The 23700-nt window shown below is 50.6% G+C and overlaps 1 protein-coding gene across 3 annotated transcripts in view; it reads left to right on the top strand.

Annotated features, from left to right (window-relative positions):
- The window catches only part of CPXM2 (carboxypeptidase X, M14 family member 2), a 129988-nt gene extending 107880 nt beyond the window's left edge, over positions 1-22108 (top strand). For all 3 annotated transcript variants that reach the window (XM_029932742.1, XM_029932741.1, XM_029932743.1), the window contains exons 8-14: positions 150-273; positions 2369-2565; positions 3542-3721; positions 9076-9373; positions 14214-14353; positions 16325-16424; positions 20819-22108. In XM_029932742.1, coding sequence (XP_029788602.1) covers positions 150-273; positions 2369-2565; positions 3542-3721; positions 9076-9373; positions 14214-14353; positions 16325-16424; positions 20819-21072 — 1293 coding nt within the window. In that variant the 3' untranslated portion in view covers positions 21073-22108. The remainder of the gene's footprint in view (positions 1-149; positions 274-2368; positions 2566-3541; positions 3722-9075; positions 9374-14213; positions 14354-16324; positions 16425-20818) is intronic.
- Positions 22109-23700: the final 1592 nt, after the last annotated feature.

Raw genomic sequence — 23700 nt, 5'->3', positions numbered from 1 at the left:
CCAGGCAGAGGGGATAGCGCTGGGGTTGGGGGAGGGGGAGGGCATGCAGAGGGGCGGCCGTGGGAAGGGAGCCGCAGGTGGCTTAGGGCTCTTCACCTTTAATGCAAAGCCATCATTGCTCAGAGCCTTGACTCCATTTTGCTTTTCAGTTGATGAAGGTTGTGAACGAAATGTGCCCCAACATCACCAGAATTTACAACATTGGCAAGAGCCACCAGGGCCTGAAGCTCTACGCCGTGGAGATCTCCGACCACCCTGGGGAGCACGAAGTCGGTGAGGTGGCCCCTCTGCGCTGCACCTGCCCCTCCCTGTCTGGTGCCTTCTTAAAGGGCCAGCAGATGGTTCACCCCCGCGAGCACATCCATGAACTAGGCCAGGAGCTGTCACGCACCCCCTCCCATAGACAGACTGCAAGTTTTGGTTCTGTGAACCTCTTATCTTGTGATATGGGCTGTTGGCTCATCCAAGCTAGAGATACCTTTCTTTTCTCCAAAGGAACCGCGTTTAATTATTTTTTCCAGCTCTGAGACTGGTCACACTAACCAAAGAAAAAAATGGCTAGAAACAGGACAGAATCCTTTTATCGAAGAAAATTCTGGACTCCCTGGTCATTAAGGGCTCAAGGTAGAGGAAGGCACTTGCTGGGAAGAGCACTGGGTGTTATATGGAACCTGACTTGACAATAAACTATAATAAAAAAATAAAAATAAACATTAAAATTTATTTTTAATACATAAAACATAAACATAAAAAATTCTTTTTTAATTTCAATTGTTTTCAAACATTTCCTATTTTCAGCCATTTCCCGAACCTGGATTCTCCTCTGGGTCAGAGGGACTTCTCTGGGTTTTCTTTTTGGTAAATCTGATATTTAAGTCTGATGGTTAAGTCTGAGAGCTGTCTGCTTCATTCAGCTCTAAGCTCATCGTTATTTCAGGAGTTCCTCCTAGAAGTTTCTTTGAAAGGGTGAGGGCTTTATCTGCGGGTAAAATCACATTTCCTCAAAGTAGTGGCTTTGCCAGTGAGAGAAGTCTTGTCAGCCCCTGCCCGGCACTGATAAACATACTAGAAGGGCTGAAGTGTTAAAAGGGAAAAACTCAGCAGCAGCCCCCTTACAAAATTGTGTCGGTGCTGACTGACCCTGCTGGACTGTTTTCTGCCTCTATTCATTCATCTTTGTGTCATTTTAAAAAAATTTTTAGTGTTTATTTATTATTGAGAGACAGAGAGACACAGAGCGTGAGCAGGGGAGGGGAAGAGAGAGAGGGAGACCCAGAATCTGAAGCAGGCTCCAGGCTCTGAGCTGTCCAGCACAGAGCCTGATGCGGGGCTTGAACTCAGGAACCGTGAGATTATGACCTGAGCCAAAGTCGGACGCTCAACCGACTGAGCCACCCAGGCGCCCTTGTGTCTTTATAAGACTTAATAGGAACATCTTCTAAGAAGAATGATTGCCTCCCCAAAAGAGAAAAAAATTGCTACGGCTTGTGTTTAATTTGTAATTTTTTTAACTCTTTTTTAATGTTTATTTGTTTTTATTTTTTTATTTTAGTTTATTATCTAGTTGGTTTCCATAAAGCACCCAGTGCTCTTCCCTACAAGTGCCCTCCTCCATGCCCACCACCCCCTTTCCCCTCTTCCTCATCCCCATCAACCCTCAGTTTGTTCTCAGTATTTAAGAGCCTCTTATGGTTTGCCTCCCTCCCTCTCCCCAACTATGTTACCCCCTCCCACTCCCCCATGGTCCTCTGTTAAGGTTCTCCTGTTGCACATATGAGTGAAAACTTATGGTATCTGTCCTTCTCTGCCTGACTTATTTCACTCAGCATGACACCCTCAAGGTCCATCCACGTTCCTACAAATGGCCAGATTTCATTCTTTCTCATTGCCATGTAGTACTCCATTGTGTATATAAACCACATCTTCTTTATCCATTTGTCAGTTGATGGACATTTAGGCTCTTTCCATGATTTGGCTATTGTTGAAAGTGCTGCTGTGAACATTAGGGTACATGCACCTCTTTTCATCAGCACTCCTGTATCCCTTGGGTAAATTTTAAACCTTAACCACTGTGTTACTGTATCCATTCTTGCTAAATAAGAATAAACTCTCTTCTCCGGGGGCTGGTGTCATCTATGATTTTCTACACATTGTCTTATACACCTGACCATTTGAGAATTTAAAAACATATTGTACTGATATAATTTGGAGGGCAGCTATTTGTAAAAAGAGGTAGGGTAAAATTGTAAATTTATAGTTGTCAGGGATTTTTTGTTGGTTTGATTTTACCCTGAATGGTAAGGGCTGTCTTGCTAGAAGCATCTATATGAACCTGTGGGTTTTTTCTCTTCCCCGGCCTGGAGTGAAGGCGAGCCAGAGTTCCACTATATCGCGGGCGCCCACGGCAACGAGGTGCTGGGCCGGGAGCTGGTGCTGCTGCTGATGCAGTTCCTGTGTCAGGAGTACTTGGCCCGGAACCCACGCATCGTCCGCCTGGTGGAGGAGACCCGGATCCACCTTCTCCCCTCCCTCAACCCCGACGGCTACGAGAAGGCCAGCGCAGGGGTAATGGTGCCGCCCCACTTGCCCAGCAGCGAGGCCCCCGCCACAGCGCCCTGAGCTCTTACACGTCATCAGCTTTCCTCTGAGCGTCTCTCTGCTGAGCCAGGGAAATGTGGAGGCTTATGAAAGATGCAGAGCAGGACTGGAGAATTGGGATCTGAGACATGCCCATGAGTGGCAACAGTGAACCTGACAAATGATACTTGGGCAGACCAGAATAAAAATAACACCAGACATGGTTGGAGCACATAATTGAGACAGGCTCTTGCTTCCATTATTGTCTGTGCTCCGAGAAGAGTTTTCTGTATTATTCTGATCTGTTGTTTATGTTTCACCCTCTAATTCTGACGTAGAATATGTGTAGGGTACAGACTCTACATACGTATAGAATCATATGTAGAGTATTGCTCGTATTATCTGGGAATAAAATGGAAAACTGGATATGGTAACTGCAAGTACCTGCAAGTGTGCAGTACAGAATTTTGGTTGTGTTTATCGGTACAGCACTGGTGAGGGATGTTCAGTGCCAGATTTGCCAAGGCCAGTCGGTTAGGGTATTGGGAGCCAGACCTGTGGGCACGGCAGAGAGAGCCCGTTAACACGGTGGTGGTGGTTGATTCTGCAGTGCCAGACTCTTAGAGGCATTCCTACTCAGAGTTCCTCATCTGACCATTCTAGACGCTCTCTTAGGAGGGAAGCGGGAGGAAGGGATGCAGTACTTCTTGAGCACAGCTATGGGGCAGAGGTGATGCCCTCCGTTCCGTCTTGGAGGGATTTGGCAGTATTACCCACCACCTACCAAGTAGTAATAGAAGATGCTTCAGTATTCCCTTCTGGGCGCCATCTTTGGGCCAGAGGATGTGTAGAGGCTTAGAGGTACACCCAGATGGATACAGATGGTGGACATGGAGATAGAGACATCTTATGTGAGAAGACTCCAGAAGCCTGCGGGCCCCTCACATTCTAAATTGTCTCCCAGGGCTCGGAGCTGGGCGGCTGGTCCCTGGGACGCTGGACCCACGATGGCATCGACATCAACAACAACTTTCCGGACTTAAACACGCTGCTCTGGGAGGCAGAAGACCGACAGAACCTCCAGAGGAAAGTTCCCAATCACTACATTCCAATCCCCGAGTGGTTTCTGTCTGAAAATGCCACGGTGAGTAAACCCATGCTGCGTGCAGAGCAAGGGGGCCAAAGTGAACACCCGCCTGTGTTTGTGGGGGATCCGACGTTTAAGAACAAGACAAAATGAGTTTTCCTGTCACGTTTTCTCCAAAAGTGGGCAAGTGTGTAGATAAGAACTCCCTTTAAAGTTGGTATTTGCGGCTACTCTTCATGGAGAAATCCGTGAATTCTGTTTCTTTACAACCACACAGGGCCTCACCAACACCAAAGAGCGCCCAGAACCCTTCCCCAGAATTGTGCGTGTTCACCACTATCCTCAGCGCGCTAAGCTTTGGCGGTGCTCCAGAATTGCTTTGAAATTGGCCTCAGTCCTTCCAGATTGCATGAGATGCCTCATTTTTATTTCATTAAGTCCTCATGAATTATTCCACGTCATGCTTCTTCGGAAGGAAAAGTGCATTGAACGGGCCCTCAAATTTTCAGGGCGTCTTTCACAAAGAGCGTGTTGGAGAAGAAAGAATTGTCACAAAATTTCATGTGCCTTTTATTGCCTCTCCTGCCCATCGTCATCTACCTGTCTACCCCGACCTCTGATTGTGTGCGTCCTTCAAGAAGTCTGCCTCGATTGCTTATTTGAGCTAGGGGTGGGCTCAGTGGGAACAACAGAGAAACCAAATTGACACTAACTTAATGAGATAGATGCTTTGGGTTTTTTTGTTTGTTTGTTTTGGCGGTTTGTTTTTCACATAGAATGACCCTAAAGGTAAATGACAGAAGCCTAGCCCAGCAGAAGCCCCCCGATCATCAGGGATCAAGGTCCCCTCTGTCTTTTTCTCTCCATCATGTTAGCCATGTGACTTTCATTCTCAAGGTCATAATCTAAGATGGCATCTGGTGCTCCAGCTGTCATGTCTGTGAAGGAAGAAGGGAGAAAGAGTTAAGAAAAAAAATCAGTAAAGATCATTTTTTCAGACTACTCAGTTAATTTTAAGAGGCATTCCCAGAGTTTCTACATAATACTTATGTTTCGATCTCCTTGGCCAGAATCTAGTCAAAGCATGCTATCAACCTACTGTGAGGAGGGCTGGAGAATGCTACGTTGTAGGCAGCACATTGCAAGGTAAAAAAATAACAATAATACAAAGAACTGGCTTCTCTTCATGAGTAATCCAAGGAGAAACAACAAATGGGCAGAAGGCAGCTCCGCTGCTCTGTCCCGGGGCTCCAGCCCACAGGCTGTGCGGGTACCACTCAGTGGAGGAAGGCCAGCATGGTTGTGTCACATAGGGATGCGCTGGGGGCGGGTATCCAGGCCCCCAACAAGCAATCAGTCAAGCAATGTAGACAGACAGTGGCAATGCCCTGTGGTGTCATTTGGATGCCCAGGGGCAGCTTACGGGGGGCGGGGGGGGGGGGGGGTAAAGGATTCAGGGCCTCTGAGTCATCTGCATTCTCTCTCCTATTTCCTAATTCCATCCTACACAATATCCTCCCCCTGCCATCCCCCCGCCCCAAACGAACATACTAATCAAGTCTGGTAAAGCTGGGAATTCAAATAATGTTATAATTTGGGGACTCTTGGACCAGAATTGGAATATGGTTACCAATGTCCTTGGCCCTGAGGCCATGAGAGATAAGGAACAAGGTCAGCACGGTCATAGAAACCCCTGGGATGTCAGTCTTCACTTTAAGACTAGAATTTAGCTTTTTGAGCTGGTTGGTTTTTGGAAACACAGGGAGAATTCCATAGATCTGCCACCAGTAACACCTCTTTCAGTTGTGGCTACGTTAGATAGGTAAGAAGGCAGCAAAGAAAAGACTTGACTAGCAGTCAACAGGCTTGACGTGGAGATCTGAACAAATTCTACAACCACGAGTTAGAGAATGCATATTCTCCTGGTTAATCCCTGGAGCGTTTTCAAAAACGGATGATACGCTAGGCTGGACGGTAATCTCAGCCGCTTTCAGAGACTAGAAGTCAGACTGTGATGCTCTCACCACCACAGAGTTCAACTAGATAATACGGTTCATGAAAATATCACCATGTGCTTAGAAAATTAAAAAAAAAAAACCCTTCTAAATAATGGGCCAAAGAAAAATATTATACTTGCAACTAAAAAATAATTAGAACACAGCAATAATGAAAATATTACATATGAAAATTTGTGGAGAGCTGTAAAACGCTCCTGTGTTTTTTAGAAGTTTATATCTTTTCATGATTCTATTCCAAAGAAGAGAGTCTAAAAATTAGCAAAAGAAACTAGCAAACAATTAACAGAAGAAAGCCCCCAAAATGGAGAAAGATTGTGATCAGAAGTTAAGAGCAGAATCAATGAAATGATAGGAAAAACAAGGAAAAAATATGAAGTGATTTGTCTGCAGAAGGAATCATTTGATAAGATTTTATAATCCCTCCCACTAAAATCTCTTAGTGAAACTTTGTAATGTAGATAGCTAGTTTCAGGGTGAAGAGGGCTAGTCCAAGTGACATTAATCATAAAATAAAAGATTAATAAACTCAACTACATCGAAATAAGAAAGCTTCCTCATCAAAAATTTAAAAACTGTAAGAGGGAAGCTAAAAACTGAGAGAAATTATTTGCAAATTAGGTAATCGGAAACGAATGAAAAATTTAAGAGACATAAAAATAACAAATGAGAAAAATATAAACTGCCCAATAGAAAAATGAGTAAAAGATATGAAGAGGCAATTTGTGGAAGAGGAAATGTGGTCAATAAACATGGAAATGTGTTCAGGCTTCCTAGTACTAAGGAATGCAAATAGGAGGACGTTTGACACCCACTGGCTGGCAAGTTAAGAAGTCTGACAGCAGCCTCGTGTGGGAGAGGACAGGGGCCCAGTGGTGTCTTCTGGGCTCGGGTGCCCGTGTAGATTAGCAAGAGATTTAGGGAAATAATTTGATTACCTTGTAAAGCGGAATATGTCTATATACTATGACTCTGCTGTTCCGCTGCTGGTGATTTACGCAAGATAAATTTCAGCACATGCGTGCCAGAACAAAGTTCAAAGCCACACTGTTCAGGACGGAAAAAAAATGGAGAATCCCCTGTATGGGCATCATCACAAGGACAGAGAAGTGATGAGATTTTCATAGTGAAGTGGGAAATATTGAGCTATCGCTTTATTCTACAATACAGGTTTGTCTTAGAAACGTGAATTGAGATTTAAAAATTTCAGAAGACAACAGTTAGGAGGGCTACCCCCTCTTTTTAAAGATCAGAAGCGGGGGCGCCTGGGTGGCTCAGTCAGTTAAGTGTCCGACTTCAGCTCAGGTCATGATCTCAGTGGTTCGTGAGTTCAAGCCCTGCATCAGGCTCTGTGCTGACAGCTAGCTCAGACCTGGAGTCTGTCTTCAGATTCTGTCTCTCTCTCTCTCTCTCTCTCTCTCTCTGACCCTCCCCTGTTCACGCTCTCTCTCAAAAATAAATAAAAAATATTAAAAAAAAAAGACCGAAAGCAAGTAAAACCACATAACATATTTTTAAGCATACACATATAGGGTGAAACAAAAGAGAAAGAATAAGGATCCTATATTATTGAGGATGCAGTGGCTGCCTCTGAGTGGGAAGCAGAAGGAAGGGACAGAGATTATGCAGAAATTGTCAGATCTGGTGTGGGGCGTGGACGGTGGGTTCACGGGTGTTTATTATATCGAAATATAGAAGAGGACACGCATGGACCAATGGTGATATGGCTTATTGAGCTAGATTCTGTGATTGGTCCAATCCAGGGCCCCTGATGTGTTCAGGAACAAAAACAAAATTTAATGAATCCTATCAAGTCAATTTCATTCCTTAATCAGCTTTCTGTACAATTAAGCCATTCCCAATATTTATTTCTTTTCCATTATCAGATTTTATTTTGGTGGGACCATCTTCATAGGAATCAGTAATTTAGGGTAAATAATTGAATTCATGATCAGTATTTGACCATGTCAAACTAATTTTCGCAGCCAGCATTGTCCGTCTGTCCTTCCTTCCTCCCTCCCTCCTTCCTTCCCTCCCTTCATCCTTCCCTCCCTCCTTTCCTTCCCCCGCTTTCCTGTGTTCCCTTCCCTTCTTCTTTCTATCCCTCTCTCCCTCTCTCCCTCCCTTTCTCCCTTCCTTCTTTCCTTCCTTCCTTTTAACTTTTTATCACAAAAAAATGCCATTCATACAAAGCTTTAGGGGTCCCCATGTGCCCATCTCAACTGCAACGCCTATCGATTCACATTCTTTCTATATCCACACCCACTTTGTCCTCCTCTCCAGAATTAGTGGGGCAAATCCCAGGTGTGGTATTGTTTGATTTGCAAATACTTCAGTAAGAATCTCTAAAAGCTTAGAGACTCTTTGAAAACCATAAATGATTACCATTATCATATCAAAATAAGTTATTTCTTAGTATTAGAAAATACCCACTCAGCATTCACGTTTGCCCTATTATCATTCTCAGTCTCTCTCTCTTTTATAGTTTAAATCAGGAGCCAACTAAAGGCTCCGCATTTTGATTGAATACTGTGTCTTTCTGGTCTTCTTAAACCTGTAGGTTTCTGCTATTTCACTTGCTGTCTTTTATCCTGTCAATTTCGCTGTTCATGCCGCTCACCTTGAAACACCTAAGTTATAAGCAAGTAGATTAGATCATGTCGTGTTTTCCACCGTGTAGGTGCTGCTGACTGCATACTTGCCATGTGATGTAACCTATTCTTCTGTAAACTGGCAGTGAGCTTCAGGCCAGACTAGGCTCTGCAAGATGAGGGTTGGCAAACCACAGCCCGCAGGTGGCTCACCTGCTGCCCAGGCGTGTTTGTGTACGTGGTGTTCCGTTCATCTGCATATCGTCTCTGGTGCTTCCAGCTGCGAGGACAGAGTTGAGTAGTTGGGATGGAGACCACAGAGCCCTCAAAACCTAAAGCATCTCCCATCTGGTTCTTTACAGGAACAGGCTGCCGGCCCCTGGATGGGAGGCGTGGTCATATTCCGAGTTGATGTTTTCTTTTAGGTGTTTCTTCCCTCGGGAGACGCGCTATATTGGTTTTCTCTCTTCCTCTGTGCTTTGTGGCCATGGCTGAACATGCCTGGCCCGTTACTCATTGGAGTTGCCAAGAATTGATCATCTAACTGTGTCTTCCCCTCTGTGCACTAACTGGAATAGTCCCATCAAAAGAAACTTCCCTAAATTTCTCTCCTTTTTTTTTTTTAATTCATGATTTCCATGAAGTCCAGTTTTCCCAGGACAGACTTAAAATGCTGCATTTTGCTAAAAGTATTCCATGAAACGGTTGCTCTTTCACCTTCTCCGTGTTTGGAAAGTAGGGAGAGGAAGCCATTTCCTTCCCACTTTCTTTATCGGAGCGGGTTTCACATCCGCTGTGTTCACAGGTGGCGGTGGAGACCAGGGCCGTCACAGCCTGGCTGGAGAAGCTCCCGTTCGTGCTGGGCGGGAACCTGCAGGGGGGCGAGCTGGTGGTGGCGTACCCCTACGACATGGTGAGGTCCCTGTGGAAGACGCAGGAGCACAGCCCCACGCCCGACGACCACGTGTTCCGCTGGCTGGCCTACTCCTACGCCTCCACGCACCGCCTCATGACCGACGCCCGGAGGAGGGTGTGCCACACGGAAGATTTCCAGAAAGAGGACGGGACCGTCAATGGGGCCTCCTGGCACACTGTGGCTGGAAGTAAGTCTCTGGGGGCCCTGCTGTTGCCATGGAGCCAAATGATAATGGATAGCTGGGACAGGGAGGGACCCACGGGCCGCCTCCTTCCAGCCGCCCCTTATCACTTGTCACGGGTGTCGCAGCGACCCTGGTCCACCGTTTATGGGGCCAACACTCTACACAGCCTCCTAATCCTTCCGACAGTCTTGGGGGCTGTGGCTACTCCCCTTTTTAAAAAATTTTTAATGTTTATTTTATTTTTGAGAGAGAGAGAGAGAGACAGCACGTGTGCAGGGGAGGGCCAGAGAGAGAGGGAGACATAGAATTAGAAGCAGACTCCAGGTGCTGGGCTGTCAGCACAGGGCCTGATGCAAGGCTCGAACTCATGAACTGTGAGATTATGACCTGAGCCAAAGTCAGACACTTAACCGACTGAGCCACCCAGGCGCCCCTACTCCCCGTTTTCTGAATGAGACCTCTGGGCCCTGGAGACCAGCAGGGATCTCTCAGAGAGCGGGCAGAGCCTGCTCTTAACCATTGAGCTATTCGGATTCTGTTGGTGGTCAGAGATGAGTGAATGAAGACTTGGAGGAAGTATCGGACCGAAGAGCAGACCCAGCCAAGGGACAGACAGCAACTGGGGTTGGCACTGGAGCCAAGGTGATTGTACCCAGAGCTGTTTCCGTTAGCGGCACGTCCCATGCGGCAGGTCCCAGGAGGGGCTGGGCATTGATCCCACACTCGTGGGCAAAGTGACTCCAAGCGGCAGATGTGTCCTGAGTCCTGACATGGTGTGATCGCTGTGTGACGGGTCTCCTGTCTGCCGGAGCTCAGTGACCGGCCTCCCAGGCAGAGCAGGGCACTTGGTCGAAGCCCAACTGCGTACAATGCAGGGAGTAGGCAGTACTGCTCCTGGCATCCGTGCAGGACCGAGAAGCTTCCAGCAGGGACTTCAGGAATTCCTCTACAGCAGCCGCAGGGGATGCTTGGTCTCAGCATCAGGATAAGCTTTCTTTGCTGCATCCAGGCTGCCCCAGCCCAGGGCTCCCAAATGAGGAAGGATGAGGATGTCACATTCCCAAAGGTCCCTCAGCTTTGGGATGGCAGGACCCAAGCATAATGCTCCTTGCTTATTTTCTTGACTTTGTGGCAGGGTTGCTCAAACCAGCCATGAATTTGAAAAATATTCCATGCCTGGAATATCCAGTAGACCTGGATTCAAATTCCATTTCATCGCTCAGGTGCTGTGTGACCCTAGGCAAGTTACTTTCCCTCTCTGATCCCTGTATGTCCCATTTGTGAAAGGGGCATGGTGAATGGTGAAGATGATAAGCCCTTTGGGACTGCTGTGAGGCCCACGTGGGGGGCTGGTGTGGGTGTGGGTGTGGGTGTGGGTGTGGGCGTGTTCTCTGTCTAGTCAATCAGCAGCACGCACCTGTCACACTTTCCTGTATCTGCCTTCACGTACTTTTCAGGGACACGTCCATGCCTGGGAAAAGAAAAATTTTAAAGTATTAAATATATTTGGCCTGTGGCCATTTTTTAACAGGTACAGAAATCTTGCCATTCTTTTCTTGGTTACCTACCCCAAGGAGGTATTTTATTCTTCTCCATCATAGTTTTGCCCTGCACAAAATAAAAAGTAAATAAATGCAGATCCCTGTCGATCAAGATAATGTTCTCGTGGCCACGAACCGTTCTTGCCCTTTGCAAATCTAGCCCCGGAAACCTACAGCAATCTTTACGTGAAGTCTCTGTTTATCTTCCATGGCTAAACTGGGTACGGACCCAGCCGGATTTGTCAGCGCCAGGTCAGTTGTCACATTTTGAAAAGCCGGCTGCCACCTAATCACACAGACAGCATTTGCTTTTGTCCTCTCAATTCTATTTTTCATTATTTCGGGGACTTCTGTGCAGAGCCATGTGGTGGCCTGGGCCTTCCTCCTGGCGGCCTGAGCAAGCGTGCAGACGCATCCCGTGGTAGATTAATGAAATTGTGACTTCTAATTTCCTTCCCTCCTCCTCCACCTCCGCTCCATCTTTCTGTTCGGATCTTGCTCACCCATTAGCAGTGACTGACAGGCGTGAGTTAACGGAGACGGGCGGCGGAGAGCAGGCTTTGGTACAGCTGGGCGCACACATCATGTGTCGTGTGTGCGTCTCAGCTCCGGAGTGATGTCAGATGCCCTTTGTTCCCGGGCCGCCATCTTGCGTCCCCTGCCCCGCAGGGAAGCGTGTGTTGAGTTAGTGACAGGCACACAGGGCCTTCCGGAATGCGCAGCTCCGTGCTCCTTGTAGAAGCCATGACAGTAGGGTTCCAGGCGAAGAGAAGAACGTCTCGCCCGTCCAGCAGGGACGCGGGCCTTGTGGGGACTGTCTGGGTCGCACCCCAGCTCCTCGCCCACACGTTTTGCTTTTGAAGCATTTCTTCAAGGAGTAGTCTCTGCTCCCGGGCCAGAAGTCAGCAGCAGAGGTAGCCTGGCTCAGGCTTTTCCCTCCTTCTCCTGGCTGCTCAGCATCTCGCCGAGTCCTCTGGCAGCTCAAGGGCTTCGAAGGCACATGGCAAGGTGGCAGGCCCTGTGCTGACCAGTGGGCGTGGCGTTTGTCGGGCCTCTGTGCCCTCTTGTAACTCCATACTTTGTGTTTGAGTGAATGAGTTGATGTGGCGTTTTGACCAACTCTCTTCCAACCAGACCAGACCCCTGCAAAGGGTGTTCTGTTAATGTGACACGGTCCCAACCCCGTCCACACCTCAGCTCTCTGTCCCTCATTGTTTTATCACAAATGTGGTTGAAGGCTAATCTAGTGACGTGTGACTGGTTCAATTCTGGAATCCGCTGGAGAGAGGGGTTGTGTGTTTTGTGCCGTTGTGCCTGTGACTCGAGCGATTCGGCAGCAGATCGATACAGAATTGCTCTTGATACCCAGAGCCCTGATTTTTACTCAGGTCTTTATACTGAGCATGACAGCGAGGGAGTGGGAAGGAGGGAAGATGTGCGGCGGGCACCGAGGCTGGTTGACAAATAGGACCTGCTCCTCTGCTCGGTCACCGCAGGGAAACGTGGTGCCCGCAGCCCCTGATCTCTCAGTCCTGACCCTCAGAACGCAGGAGGGGAGCTCATGGAGGGACCCCCTGCTGGGGGTGGGCTGCTCACAGTCACACACGACATAGCTGTACCGTGTCCTTCCGAATCACCCTGTTCCCTCAAAACGAAAATGTTGGGAAGAACTTGATACCACCTAACATCCATTTATTCACTTTGCAAATACTGGGTTGAATGGTGACTCCCCCCACCCCAAAACTAATATATATCTGCTTCCTAATCTCTGGAACCTATAATATGACCCGTCTGAAGAATGGGTCTTTGCCGGTGTAAAGCTCAAGACCTCAAGGTGAGGTCATCTTGGGTTACCTGGATGGGCCCTAAAATTATTGACAAATGTCCTTATAAGGAACAGAAGAGAAGACATAGCAGAGAAGGCCATGTGAAGACAGAGGCAGAGACTGGAGCAATGTGGCCCCAAGCTGGGGGCCACCAGAAGCTGTAGGAGGCCAGAGTTCCCTCCCCTGGAGACTGGAGGAAGCCAACCCTGTCCTTGATTTTGGACTTCAGCCTCTACAAGTATGAGAGGATGCATTTGTGTTGTGTTAAGCGCCCCAGTTTGTGGTCATTTGGAACAGCGCCCCCAAGACACGGAAGCAGGGACTGACCCCGTGCCAGGCAGGGCGCTTCACGCCCTGTTGAAATAGTGTCAGGATGTGCGAGGCACGTCTGCTGTGGGGCTCAGGTGTGAGTGTGTCTGCCTCCCCTGGCCGAGCTCTGGAGGTTCAGTGACCACATCTTAACTTCCTTACGTCTTCAAAGATATTTGTTTCAAATCAAGGCAGTATGTTCTAAGTGCAAGGTCTTGGCATCACACACAACGAGGTTCACAGCCTGACTCTGGCTCCTTCCAGACACATGGCCCTGGATACATTTCCTACCTGGTCTCTCCCTCAATTTTCTCACTTGTAAAATTGTGCTGTGCATCCTGCCTCTCTGCCAGGCTGGTGGTCAGTGGATGCCGAGCACTGGCCACAGGTCCTGGCTTCCAGGTGGCACTGAGCAAAGGCAGTAGAGAGAGGTGTTGGTGTGATTTGCAGAGGAAAACGGTTACAGAACTCCAGCTCAGAGCAGCCTGACTGTAGAGAGAAACCTAAATGCTTAGGACCCATACCTTTAGTTCCTGGAGCTTTATTCTGACAAAGTACATTATGGGGCACCTGCGGGGCTCAGTCAGTTAAGTGTCCAACTCTTGATTTTAGCTCAGGTCATGCTCTCACAGTTGTGAGATCAAGCACGCATTGGGCTCTGCACTGAGCATGGAGCATTCTTGCAATTCTCTCTCTCTGTCTGTCTCTTTCTCTCTGTCTCTGTCTCTCTTCCCCTCCCTCTCTGTCTACTCATCAGCATGTGTGCATATGCACTCGTGTGAGCTCTCTCTAAATAAATAAATAAATAAATAAAAACATTAAAAAAATAAAAATAATATCTTAAACTATTTAAATTACAAGTTCAATAAACAGACTTTTAGTCTTCCTTTTGTCAAAGATGTTCCTATATGTGCCTGTCTTCCCCACAAACGCTCTGGCTGCCTCCTCTCCACTACCCCCATCCCCTCCCCTCGACCTCCATCCCCTCCCCTCGACCTCCATCCCCTCCCCTCACGTTTGCTGTAATCAGTCTGCGGTCTGTAGTGGGTACTTGATCCCTCCCTGTTCTCATGAAGTCTTCCGACCCCGCTCCTGAACACTCTTGCTGTCCCCCTCCTACCACTTTGGGCGCTGTTCAGTGACAGCGGTGTCCGGCTGGCTCGGCAGGTCTCAACGACTTCAGCTACCTCCACACAAACTGCTTCGAGCTGTCCATCTACGTGGGCTGTGACAAGTACCCGCACGAGAGCGAGCTGCCTGAGGAGTGGGAGAACAACCGGGAGTCCCTAATCGTGTTCATGGAGCAGGTAGGCCTGAGACCCGCGGTGCTGGGGGCCGGCTGAGGACGGGGACCCGAGACCCGCTGTGCTGGGGGCCAGCAGAGGACGGGGACATGAGACCCGCGGTGCTGGGGGCCGGCTGAGGACGGGGGCCGACCAGGGGGCGGAAAGCCCGAGGCCGAGTTCGTGTTTTGGACGATGGCTGTCCTGCCGGGCCGGCCACAAGCAGTGCTGGCGGGGACCATCCTCCGTGTGTGCTCAGTTTGGCCCCACAAGGTGAGCTGTGGGGCCATGCTGATCGCTCTCACTGAGTCATGGTGAGTGTGACCGGATGCTGCCCTGTAAGGAGGGGTGACATGTGTCTGAGCCAGCAGCCCAGGCCCCTTGTGTTAGTCTTCTGGGTCTGCATAAAAGCATAGACACACAGGGGGCTTACGCAACAGAAATTACAGTTCTGGAGCATGCAAGGCCAAGGTCAGGGTGTCCACAGGTTGGTCATTCCGATGACTCTTCTTGGTGGGTAGGTAGCTGTCTTCTCCCTGTGTCCTCACGCGGTCTTTTCTCTGTGCACACACACTCCTAGCGTCTCTGCATGTCCACCTTCCCTCTTCCTAGAAGGGAATCAGCTTGCATCAGAGCCCACCCTAGTGCCCTTATCTTTACTTCATCACTTCTTTAAAGGCACCGTCTCCAAATACAGTCACATTCTAAGGTCCTGGCAGTGAGGACTTCAACACAGGAATTTGGGGGCACACGGCTGTGCCCATCACACCTGCTGCAGGTGTCACAAGCCCCTGCCGGGGTTCTGCTTGCGGCTGGGGAGGCAGCCCCACTGCATGCTGGGAGCCTCACGCACCTTCCCTTCCTCCTGCTCTCAAGGACACGCCCATCTTGCAGCTCTGAATAAACCAATTTGAGTTTCATGCTACAACAAATCCACGAACACCCACACCCCACTAAGGAACAGACTAACTGGAAACCAGAGGAATAAACAAAAATGAACACTGCGCCTCCATTACATGACTCTACCATGATTCCTGTCCATTTGGAAGGACGGTCCTGAGCCTCACAGGACTGCACATGGAAGCCACCCCTTCCATGGGTTGTTATAGATGCGTCAGACGAAAATTTTAGGCAGTGGCTCAGGTTGCCAGCTTCCCAGGACCTGCACCTCCATGCAGGTGGCAGAGATCAGCACTAGCGGCCCAGGCTGCCCCATCAGGGTCCCCGGAGGCTCTGTGCCATGCCCGGTGCCTGGCATAGCGGGTGTGAGCCTGTTCTGTCTTGTGAAGCTGTGAGCGCCCTCTGTGTGCACCCTCGAGTTTTTTGAGGGAAGGCTCCTTCTCATTTCGTCTGTGAAAAGAGAGAAGGCTCTGACCATTCTGAAATAATCCCATGTAGCCAAGGCGCCCGCTGGGGATAAAATGCCAAGGCACGGTAACACGTATAGAGTGTCGCTGGAAACAGTGGTATGCCAGCTTGGACCATCCCATCATTCTACGGATGCGGAAGCCCAGGCACAAGTTTCAGAGTGACGTGTGTCGTGTGATACAGCTAATCAGCAGAAGGGCCCTGTGGACTGAGTTGTAGTTTGTAGGAATGCCCTTGACTCTTTTCTTTCCTCTCTGACACTTACATCATTGGAGACCCAATGTATTAAGTGATTATAGTTTAGGAAAATCCAAATACACATGCCTATAAAAAATTAAATTCCATTTTTACTGGGTGTGGTTTTTATGAACCCTCTAGGATCCTAAACTTTTTTAGGGCTCTGGAATACTTGACCTTCAGGGGAAGACCTCCCAGTGAACAGACCCAAAAGGAAAACAAATTTACACTCCAAATCCAGGCATAGCCAGGGAGCTTTTGAGCTAGACTCGGCTTCGAGAGGGCTCCTGGGGGCAGCGGGCTGGCACTCGGCTCACAGCCTTCTTCCCTGCGCGTGTCGGGTGGAGCGAGTCGTGAGCTCACCCTGTTTCTTGTCATGTTTCTGAACAGGTGCATCGTGGCATCAAAGGCATGGTGAGGGACGTCCACGGAAAAGGAATTCCGAATGCCGTTATCTCCGTGGAAGGTGTGAATCATGACATCCGAACAGGTAACTGCGGGCATGGATGAGCCGTCTCTTGGTAGGAAATATGTTTCCTTGAAGCACTTTTCATGGGTGAACACCCCACATTGCACACCAGAAACTTCTTACAGAGAGCTGAACTGTCTCCTTCCTCAGGATTATCGTGGGGAGCCAGGTGTCCAGCCTGTGCTTCCTGGTGCCTCCCTCATTCGTGTGAAAACCAGACGCCCAGGGGGGTTAAGGGACCCAGCGGCAGGTGGGGCCTGGGTCCAGATGTCTGGCTCCAGCCCAGGCATGTCCCTGCTCACTCAGGGCTCCCTTGTGCCCAGGGCTGTCGCCCCCTGGGCTGGTGCTCAGTGTGTCCAGGGGGATGTGAGGGAGCAGTGACCTTGACTTTGGTGGGTGGCGTGTGCAGCATATGTAATGACAGATGCAGGGAACAGAAGTGGCTGGAAGCCTGAATCAGGTGGAGACGGCTTACACCCGTGTGCAGAGGTTTTCGGAGCGCTGCGTCCTCATGTGCTGGGATGCACGTTGTTTGATGCCATGACTAGTCTTCCCGTTTTCTGAAACCCCCTCCCGCCTATGCCTGAGGATCTCACGGCCCCTGCCCGTGAGGTTTCACACCGCGCAGCGTGGCATTTGGTACGCCGCAGCCCCTCGCGGGCATCTACTGGTTCCTCCGTTCATTCACGCACTCATTCACGCATTCAGCAAGTGCAGATTCTGAACTTGTGATGGGCTGGGGGTAGGCAAGGTGCTGGAGATGGTTAGGAACAGAAGGGACTGTATTTTAAACATTGCTAACAAGCTCCTGTGAAAGAATGATTCAAAAAAGAGCCTAGAACATTCTTGGGACAATTAGTGCTTTGTACGCAATGTGAGAAAACATGAGGGTTAATTAAATGGAGTTGGAGAGAGAGAGTCCCCAGGGCCCCACAAGGGTGCTGTGCCTCACGAGCTTTGAACCTCAGGCCCCTGGAATCACCTCTGTGATGAGCAGATGGGAGGCGCCTCCCCCTCTCCCTTTATTTTCCCCCCAAAATAATTTCCCAGTGTCTTCTCATGATAGATGAACCCCCACTTCTCATACTTCACCCATGGTCCTTCACTGGATTTGTTTCCACTTCTTTCAGTGCTCAGCATTAGCTCTGCGTTTGCCTTGATTTCTCTCTGAGGCTTCTGTGACCTGACAAGTTTTATTACAGGAGGGATTTTGCATAAACCAAATGGGGGAATTGAATTCCACAGAGAGAGATGCTAGTAAGATGCTTTCCAAATGCCCAGGAGTGTGTGATCCAAACCCCTGGCTCGGAAAGCCCCATGAGCGCCCTCTGCCCGGCAGGCACTGGCCTGACCTGCTAACCAGTGGACGTCTGTCAGTTGCTGGGCTGTTGCTTCTGTCCACCCTGCTGAGTGACACCAGCTGCGGGTCTGCAGGGCATTCCCCCTATAATTCTGCAGGACACTCCTCCTTGACCGCAGACCGAATCACCCAGTGGGGTGGTGACCCAACACGCTGATCCCCAAATTTCATAAAGTGGGTGATTCTCGACTTTACTGGGGGTCTGGGGTGGAAGGCGGTAACAGGTGCCCTGGGGAGAAGTGTGGGGGAAGCCGACCCACGAGCTCCTGGGGTGAGAGGGCACATTGCCAGGCAGATGAGAGAATCAGGCCTCTTCCATGTTTCCCAAATGGAAACTTGCAGATCACAGAGCTCATCACCTCAGCCTGACTCTGTGAGTCCGAACAGATTCCCGATGGTTTCATTTTTAATGTATCCTGTTGAGCACATACTGTGTGCTGGCCGGGAGATACTGTGGTGACCAAGACAGATTTTCCCCTACCTCGAAGAATATATATTCTAGAAGGAGAGAGACATACGAGTAATTGTAAAGGAAAATTTAAAAGTTACCTGCAGTCTATGATGACAGCCAAGAAAGAATTTGAAGAATATATAGAAACTGGTAGGAAAGCCAAGCAAGGTTCCCTCCCTGAAGGGATGAACACAAGCTGGTCTTTAAAGAGCAGGGAACAGTATTTTGGTTGGAGGGAACAGTAACTAGAGAGGTTTAGAATCAAGAGGTAAAGACCACACTCTTGGGGGTTGTTTGTGGCTGGAGAGTGGCCAGCCAGGACCTGGTGGGGATTTCCTTGGAAGACTCATCCCTGAGGGGCATGGAACAGATCTCATTGCTTTTGAATTACAAAAAGTTGGCTTTATTAATTGGGCATTTAAAAAAGCTCAAGGCCTCAGGTCTCAAAGGGTGAAAGGGCACAGGAGTTGGGGAAAGAGCACATGCAAAGGCCCCGAGGTGTGAGATGTGTGGGTGCTGGGAACCAATGTGAGGTGTTCTGAGCTGCTGGGATGCAGGATGTGGGAGGTGAATGGGCGGGACAGGAATGGGGGGTGCAGAGAGGTGGGCTGCCCACGTGACCTTGCTCAAAATGCAGGTTCAAGAGCAAGGCACCATGACATGATAAGAAGGAGGCCCCCACCATGTGGAGGATAGTTTGGGGAGGGAGTCAGGAGGGAGCCTTGTGCTTTGGAGGAAAAAGGAGAATCACTTCCTATGAACCCTCTTTATATGCTTAGCAGTGCCGATGGGCATTTGTTAATTATGGGGATCCTTGTTCCCTCCTCTGCTGAGCGAGCCCCTCCCCCGGTGAGGACCCTGCCTCCTTCCCTGGGGTGTCTCACAATGACCTCACGGTCCTCTCCAGATGGTGCACAGTGACCGAGACGTCTCAGGTCCAGAGACCTCTAGCAGATCAGACAGCCTGTGCGGGCGGCCGGCTCCTGGCCTTACGCATCCCCCCTGGTGTTCGCAGGGAAAAAGCACCTGTTAGGGACTGTTAGTAAGTTCAGCTTCACGTGTTAATAAGACGTTCGGTTCGGTGTGCATATTCTCATCACCACACTCCATCTGGCAGGCGCTAAGGGAGAGTACACTGTGCGCAGCACACTGTAAGCACTGAAGAGTAAGATGCAGGCTTTTAGGGAGCCGGCGGCTTAGCACAGGGCCCAGCCCCATGCTCCAGGACGCGCCATCTGGTAGGACAGATGCACGAAGGGGCAGGCGCCTTCAGGTGAGCCCGGGAGCTGTGGGACCCCAGAGCGAGGTCTCCAAGGGTGCCCGGCACTGGGACGCTCAGGCCATCCGACTGCGAGACGAAAAACACTTGATGGACTCTCACCTCGTGACAAGCATCACGTGGCCTTGTATTTAGTTGAAAAGCCTGCATTTTCATTAAAGGAAGATGCAGGCGCAGCGCCGAGAAAGCGGCGGGCGGGGGGGGGCAGCCACCTGCATTGATTGCACCCCGGCCTCTCACTCCGACTCTGCAGGCCGTACTCCGTGCGGCACACACCTGCCTCCAGAGCTCATTTTCTACAACACTTGGTGGTCTGCTGAGCTCGCTTCCTTGCTTGGGGGTGTCATAGGTGAATAGCGGTTGCAACGTCAACCTGATGCTTCAGAGGGTCGCGGGTGTTTGGGGGAGACACACATTCACACGTACTCACAGGGTTTCCTCTTGTCCCTTCGAGACCTTGTGCAGGATGTTATGCCTCCCTGGGCGTCAGTTACTCATGTAGAGAGGGGGGTCCTCACGGCCTCGACCTTCTGGGTCCCACGTCCTCTGCGGGGTCACTGGTTAGCCACGCCTCGAAGCCTCTTGAATGTCAGGGGTCTACGTGTCCTCGGAAGGTTGTAGGCTCCTGGGGGAGAGAGCCTTGGCCTGGAACCACAGAGATGTGGCCTGGAACCAGGATGTGGTTCCGTTACGTGCTTAATGGGTGGCTGACCAGCAGTATCCCTGGGGACAGATGTGTCCCTGCTCCTGCAGCCTGAGGTGTCTCTTGGCCCCCGGGGCCATGGAATGAGGGCCACGGGATGGGGTGCAGACACCAGACCTCCTCCCAGATCATTTGGCCCTGGTCCCCTATCGTCCTTTATTTCTCTTTTCAAAAGTGAAGACTCCCATCCCTTAAAAGAATTCATCTTCTGTATTTCTAGCCATGGTACGGGGGGGCCAGGAAGCCAGGCGCTGATGGCTTTTCAAGACGGCATTTCGAGGCGAGGGCACACCGTTTGGAAGCTCAAGCTCATAAGGAATGGCGTATGCTGTCACGGAGGAAGGGGCGTGAGCGACCTCCTCTCCATCTCCGCTCACGTGTACTCACACTGCGGGGAGCCCACACCTCGAACTCCTGCCTGTTAAACCCATTAAGGTGGCTTCCAAGGAGGAAGGCATCTCGGCTTCCAAAATGCATTAGGAGTGTGCCTCCACAGGGACTCGAATTCCACACCGCCGGCCTCTGAGTGTCTCTCTCTGGCTGGGACGCGGGTCCTGGAGTAACAGGACCAGCAGTGCTGTGTTAGAAGGGAATCTCTGAACCCCCCACTTTCTTTCCACAGCCAGCGACGGTGATTACTGGCGCCTCCTGAACCCCGGAGAGTATGTGGTCACAGCCAAGGCAGAAGGCTTCACCGCGTCCACCAAGAACTGCATGGTTGGCTACGACATGGGGGCCACACGGTGTGACTTCACGCTCAGCAAAACCAACCTGGCCAGGATCAGGGAGATCATGGAAAAGTTCGGGAAGCAGCCAGTCAGCCTGCCAGCCAGGCGGCTGAAGCTACGGGGGCGGAAGAGACGGCAGCGCGGGTGACCTGCCAACACTTGAGACCTGTCCCGGACCCTTGCAAATTAAACCACCCCCAGTCGTAGCTCTATAGAGGACTCGCTCCCATTGTTTTCGCTGTAATTCAAGAAGGCCGGGAGAATGCGAGCCTGGCAAGGCTGGTCCCGAGGGGAGGGCTGAGAGCTTAGGATGTTTTTCTTCCCCTTTGTTCCATTTTTCCAAATAACTCGGAGGGATCAGCAGAGCAAGGCTGGTAGGAGTGAGATTTCAGCAACTCAACCTGGGAACCAGAGACAGAGAGGGGGCCTTGGCCACTCGGGGTCTCCTGGCCTCACTGGAGGGGAAGGCCATGCTTCTCCTGATGGCATGACAGCAAGAGTCCCGGGTACATTTGCATTTCGCTTGCCTGCAGTCACAGCAGCCTCATGAGGTCCTGCTGTCCCCAGCAGTGCCATGTGAGATGCTCCTGGCACTCCAAGAGTCCACTCTCTCTAGCCCCGGGACATTCCAAGCTGCTGCAGATGAATTCCACACTCTGTAGACAATAGAGACATTACCAAGTGAGCATCTGTGAGCCTCTAGAATCAACGTAGTCAGTAGCTGGACTGCAGTGGGGCTCATTTGCAGGGTCCACAAAGGTACCCCCTCCCCAGACCCCCTGCCGATCCAGCAGCCCTGGGGGCTGCCTGGGTGGGGGGAGCTGGGGGGAGCCCGTCATCTAGCCTGGCCCCCTCTTTGATCTGCAGGGACTTGAGAAGGGCCGGAGGCAGCTGACGACTTGCAGCCCTCTCTCTGCCTAAGCTGTTCCTCCTTTCACGGAAATGAGCGCTCAGAAGTTGGCTGAACATCACCAAGGGAGTTATTTTTGATGTGTGGGATGCCAGACCTTCAAATCAGGCCAAGAGTGATGAAAGGCTGTTAGAATTATCTGTGGATTCTTGGTTTGGGAGGGGTTATTGGATTACCATGTGAGAACACGGTTTGTCTACTTTTTCTTGATGTTGCTGCCTCACTGACCTGGGAAGAAAGAAAAATAAAGCAAGCAAATGATGAGATCCTTCCAGCCTGTGGTCTTCCTGAGCGTTCCTGCAGCCCCCCCAGTGCCACGCCCCATTGCCTCTCCCAGAGGTCAGGCCCCCCAGAGGAGGTACCTGCCTGGGGAGGGCGATCCTGTGGTCCCACCACGTTTGGCAACTGGGAATGACAGCTGTGTGTTCCCTGCCTCCTTCCCAGGAGAGCCATGCGCCTAGATAAAATCGTCCTGACACTTGGGACCCACTAGGGACTTCTGGGGATGTCAGCGAGCCTCTTTCCCGAAAAGATCCATGTGCAACTTTCCGACAATCTACACCAGAGATTGCAGACTTTCCTTGTAAAGGATCAGATAGAAAATATTTCAGGCTTTGCAGCCAGTTTCCGTCACAAGGACTTACCTCTGCACGAAAGCAGACGTGCATAAAACACAAAGGAACAGGCATGGCTATGTTTCAATAAAACTTTGTTTGCAGCGACTGGCTTAGTTGGTTGAGCACCTGACTATTGATTCCGGCTCAGGTCATGATCCCAAGGTGGTGGGATCGAGCCCCACATCAGGCTTCACCCTGAACGTGGAGCCTGCTTAAGATTCTCTCTCTCTCTCCCTCTCTCTCTCTCTCTCTCTCTCTCTCTCTCTCTCTCTCTCTCTCTCTCTCTCTCTCTCTCTCTCTCTCTCTCTTTCCCCCCCCTGCCTCTCCCACTTGCACATGCTCACTCTCTCTAAAACTAAACCAAACCAAAACTTTATTTATAAAAACACATGGATTTGAACCCTCAGGCTCGGGCGCAGCTAGCTGACCCTGGCTCTAAACCAGCGCTGTGCGATAGAACTTTCTGGGACAATGGAAATGTTCTGTTCTGTGCGATCTAACACAGTAGTCACTGGCCGCAGGTGTATTGAGCCCTTGAAATGTGGTGCGTGCACCCTAGGGCCGGAATTTCTAGTGTTCAATAATTTGCAGCAATTTAAATTTCACTGTTAACCACTGTCCTAGCCCGTGGAGCTCTCCATCAAGCCAGTGGTAGGAAACACTGGCCACATCCCACGGGGCCAGTGCTGATAGGAAGAAAGCTTTTGAGATGATAAACCAGCGCGGCCGTTCAGGAGGAACCCGCTGCAAGCGCATCAGCCACCCGAATCTGTCTGGTTCCCGCGCTGCCCGACCTGGAAGCCAGGTCCCTGCGCTTGGTGCCAAAATGACTCAGTCTCGTTGCCAGTGACCAACACTGTGACTAGCTACAGTACACAGCTCGTGTGTGTGACATTCCCACTGACAGGAGTCGTGGGCTCTCAGGCCTGGGCTGCAGGCTCTGGGCCGTGCCACCCCTGGTGCGTAGCCTTGGCCTTGGCAGCCTCTCTACTCCCTCCCCTGTTCCTGTAAAGGGAAGCCGTGGCCTTGATGGGTTGGGGGAGCTGCTACCCACAAGCCCACCCTCAGCAGGACTGGCCGGGAGGCCGCAGAGACCGGCTTACCGCAGCCTGATGCTGCAGCCGAGCTCCGAGCACCCGGGCAGCCCCTCCTGCAGCCGTGGGAACGGTTTCTCCTGCCCTTTTGGCCCCTGCTATGGAACCACAGCCACAGCGCCCCAGCCAGCGCACAAGGCCAGGGAAAATTAGAC

The sequence above is a fragment of the Suricata suricatta genome, chromosome 2 (genome assembly GCF_006229205.1).
Source record: "Suricata suricatta isolate VVHF042 chromosome 2, meerkat_22Aug2017_6uvM2_HiC, whole genome shotgun sequence".
NCBI lineage: Eukaryota > Metazoa > Chordata > Mammalia > Carnivora > Herpestidae > Suricata > Suricata suricatta.
This window is presented reverse-complemented; position numbering and strand designations above follow the sequence as displayed.